At 38.7% G+C, this 4,178-nt stretch overlaps 1 protein-coding gene across 1 annotated transcript; it reads left to right on the forward strand.

Annotated features, from left to right (window-relative positions):
* The first annotated feature begins 29 nt into the window (after nt 1-29).
* LOC104284769 lies at nt 30-2,135 on the forward strand. The gene has a single exon (XM_009883139.1). It carries the CDS (start codon nt 30-32, stop codon nt 2,133-2,135), a length of 2,106 nt encoding a protein of 701 aa, XP_009881441.1.
* The last annotated feature ends 2,043 nt before the right edge of the window (nt 2,136-4,178 follow it).

Below are 4,178 nucleotides of genomic sequence, written 5' to 3' on the forward strand. Positions count from 1 at the left end.
AAAAGAGCCGACGCTTTTTAGAGGAAGGGATGGATACCCATAGGCCACCACACTTCGACGGCACTAACTTCCCATATTATAGTGCTAGAATGGCTTGTTACCTAGAGGCCGTTGATCTAGGTGTTTGGAGAGTCACTCGTGACGGGATGAAACCCCTCAAGAATCCCGAGAAACCCACCACGAGTGAGGAAAAAGAAATTCATTTAAATGCTAGAGCCAAAAATTGCTTGTATGAATCTCTTAGCATGGATATTTTTAATCAAGTATTTACCTTGAAAACTGCTAATGAGATTTGGCTAAAATTGCATGAGCTCCATGACGGCACATCCAATGTCCGTGAGCAAAAACATTGCCTAGTCTTAAATGAGTATAATTCTTTTGCTATGAAAGATGATGAGCTTGTTAGAGACATGTATTCTCGTTTGAATCTAATTATCAATGAGCTCAATTCTATTGGCATTAATAAGCTAGGTGATGCGGACATTGTGAGGAAGATTATCTCCCTGCTACCACAACAAAGATATGGGAGCATCATCACCATCCTTCACAACATGGAGGACTTGAGCAACATGACCCCGACCATTGTGATTGGGAAAATCGCGGCCTTTGAGATGTCGCGAAAAATGAGTCGGGGAGAGGAGCCAACTTCCTCAAGGCCATATGCTTTTGCATGTGATGAAAGGAAGGGCAAAAAGAAGGCTCCCACTCCAAGTTCCTCAAGTGAAGAAGAGGAAGAAGAAGAAAGTGATGATGATGAAGATAATCAACCATGCACATCATCCTCCGAGGACGAAGAAACAATCCGACGCGTCGGAAAGGTAATGGGGATGATCCGCAAGATTAATCTAATGGGTGTGCCCCTGCAGGTCGAGGATCTTCTCTTTAACATTGACAGGAAAAAGCAAAGGAAGAGAGGATGCTTCGCATGTGGGGAGAAGGGCCACTTCAGGGACAACTGTCCAAATATGGCCAAACCCAAAAAGGAGAGGAGCAAAGGCAAGGCGCTAACAAGTGTTAGAACTTGGGATGATTCTTCAAGTGAAGATGAACCTCCAAGGACGCGCAGCCACCGGTCCTCGTCACGATCATCACGGTCATCACACAAATGCCTTATGGCAAGAGGTAACAAAAGCATTCCATCCTCTAGTGATGATAGCAGTAGTGATGATGAAGGTGAGGGAAAGCCCTCTCTAGATGAGCTTGCGGAAGCCGTAGAATTTTTCCAGGATGTTTGCACTAAGCAAAAAGCTCAACTTAAAACTTTGAAAAATAAGTTGATTAGCTCCCAAAATGATTATAAAGGTTTGCTAGAAAAATTTGAAACTTTTGCAAACTTAAATAGTGAGCTATCAACTAAAATTGAGCTATTAGAATCTAGTGCTCCATCCACTGCTACCGATGATAGCCTTATTAAAAAGAATGAAAAACTTAAGGCTAAGTTAGCTAGCTCCCAAGAAGCTATTGAAAATTTGCTAGAGAAAATGGAAATTCTTAGCATACACAATAATGAGCTAACTACTAAGCTAGAAAACATTGGTAGCACCCCAGCAGCATCTTTAGTTGAAATACCTGAAATAATTAAGAAAGATGCTTCTACTTCCTGCTTTGATTTAATTGATGATTCTAACCCCTGCAACCAAGTCGTTGTTGAGAATATTGTTGTAGAGACATGTTCGGATGAGGTTGCAAAGGAAAATGAACAATTAAAGCAAGAAGTGGCTCGCCTTGGCAAGGCTTTGTATGACAAGAAAGGCAAAGCCAAACAAATCCGACCTCCACAGGATAACACCACTGCGGGAGTGAACAAGCCTATGGAGGGAGAAACTGTGATTTGTAGGCTATGCCACAAGGAAGGCCACAAGTCTTTCCAATGCAAGGCGATGACCGGGGATAAACAAAGGCAAAAGCTCAAGCAAAAGCCAACAAGCAAAATCTCCAACACCTACATCAAAAAGGTGGACAAAAAGGCTGCTACACCATATTTGATCAAGAAGAAAAAGAATGGAAAGGTGATAGCAATCAAGGCCAACAAGCAAGCCAACAAAGGAAAGGGGGCCAAACGCATCTGGGTGCCAAAGGAAATAATTTCAACCATGAAAAGCACCAAGAAGGTTTGGATCCCGAAAGGGAAGTGAGTGGACCGAAGGTCGTCGGGAAATTTGGAGACTTGGCAAAGTTGGGATGTATATCATGGGATACATCATATTGGATCAAGTTTAATTGCCAAGTGGTTAGTGAAAATTTTGGACCCAAATTTCCCACCCATGACTAAGGTAACTAGTTTTATTGTATTTCTCGTTTTTAGATATGCGTATCTATTTACCTTTTATCTAGTTTACCTTTCTTGCCTAGTATTACATTTGTTATGTACTTTTGTTCAAAATCATGCATACTAGGTAAATCATATGGTAGGATTGCTTGTTCTTAATTCATACTCTTAAGCAAACCTACATGGCTTAAAATGTTTATTTAAGCATGGCACATAGCTTTTATATCACTCCATAGTAAATGATGCATAAATTGAAAATTTTGATTTCTACAAAGTGTATCATTTAACTTATATGTGCCAAAGTTTGGATTATCATCATATTGGATCAAGTTTATTGCCAAGTGGGTTAGTGAAAACTTTGGACCCAAATTTCCCACCCATGACTAAGGTAACTAGTTTTATTGTATTTCTCGTTTTTAGATATGCGTATCTATTTATCTTTTATCTAGTTTACCTTTCTTGCCTAGTATTACATTTGTTATGTACTTTTGTTCAAAATCATGCATACTAGGTAAATCATATGGTAGGATTGCTTGTTTTTAATTCATATACTTAAGCAAACCTACATGGCTTAAAATGTTTATTTAAGCACGGCACATAGCTTCTATATCACTCCATAGTAAATGATGCATCAATTGAAAATTTTGATTTCTACAAAGTGTATCATTTAACTTATATGTGCCAAAGTTTGGATTATGGATAATTTGCCCCTCTTGATATCAAATCAAAGTGCATGTCTCCTACAAGTATTCAAAACTTGTATGCACACCTTTAGGGGGAGGTTACTCTATAATCTAACACTTTGAGACTAACACCTTTTCAAGTCTATTTCATGTGATAGTCTCATTGTAAGGAAAATGAAGTCCCCGGAGAAAGACAACAATCTTCCACTGCAAAATCTCCAAGAACTCTCATGTCTCTCAAGCTCGCCATTGATCTTCAATTGGTATCTTTTGAGACTACATTCAGTATCATTTACATGTCTTCTCCAATATTTGATTAGACTATATTTCATATCATATGCTTCCATGTTGCTAAAAATGCATAAGTAGTTAACTCATATTCTGTTACCTATGCATAAGGGAAGTTAGTCTTTTCAAATCATGTCTTGCACCTCTAATTTTCACATGCTTTTTCCTAAGTAGAGGATCTCTGTCAGGGGGAGTATTTCTTCATCTCTAAAGGGGGAGAAAAACTCTTTCTAAAGGAGAATACTCATTTAGGGGGAGTAATCTTTTGAGGACTCCTTCAAGTGGTATCATTCACATAGTTTAATTTAATATCCTTCTAGTGATATCATTTGATACAATTCTTGTTGAGGGCAAGCTTTTATTTACTTCCTACATGCTTTTAATGTCTTCCTTTTCGGTGGTTGATGCCAAAGGGGGAGAAGTTTAGGGACCAAAGCAATGAAAACTATATCAAACACCAAACACCACCAATTTAAAATTTTATATCTACAAATGGATTTTGAAGTGGTTTTGGTTATTTGGTCCAAAAATAGGAAGTAAGTGAATTATGGAGTTAGGGGGAGGCTTAAGTCCATAATATCACATTGTGGGGACAAACATGCATCCTAGCAAGTAGATTGCATATTTTCATTCAAATGTTTGTTATATTTGCTTGCTTTGGTTGTGTTGTCATCAATCACCAAAAAGGGGGAGATTGTAAGGAAAATGGACCCCGGGCCATTTGGCTAATTGAGTTTTGGTGTTTGATGAACAACACAATCCGTGAACTAATAAGTTTTCTAGTGTTTGTGTTTGTAGTTCACAGGATGCGAAGAGAATTGGACCAAGGCAATGAGGATGCAACACCTCAAAAGAAGACATAAAAAGATGCATAGGAGTCCAATACTCAAGAACAAAGAAGCCCGAAGAAATCAGCGAAGAAATCCAAGATAAGGGCT

This window comes from Charadrius vociferus, unplaced genomic scaffold (assembly GCF_000708025.1).
Source record: "Charadrius vociferus isolate BGI_N301 unplaced genomic scaffold, ASM70802v2 scaffold2124, whole genome shotgun sequence".
Classification (NCBI taxonomy): Eukaryota; Metazoa; Chordata; class Aves; order Charadriiformes; family Charadriidae; genus Charadrius; species Charadrius vociferus.

Excerpts from the sequence above, each read along its gene's own strand:
- LOC104284769 (XM_009883139.1), top strand. The coding sequence starts at position 30 with ATGGATACCCATAGGCCACCACACTTCGACGGCACTAACTTCCCATAT.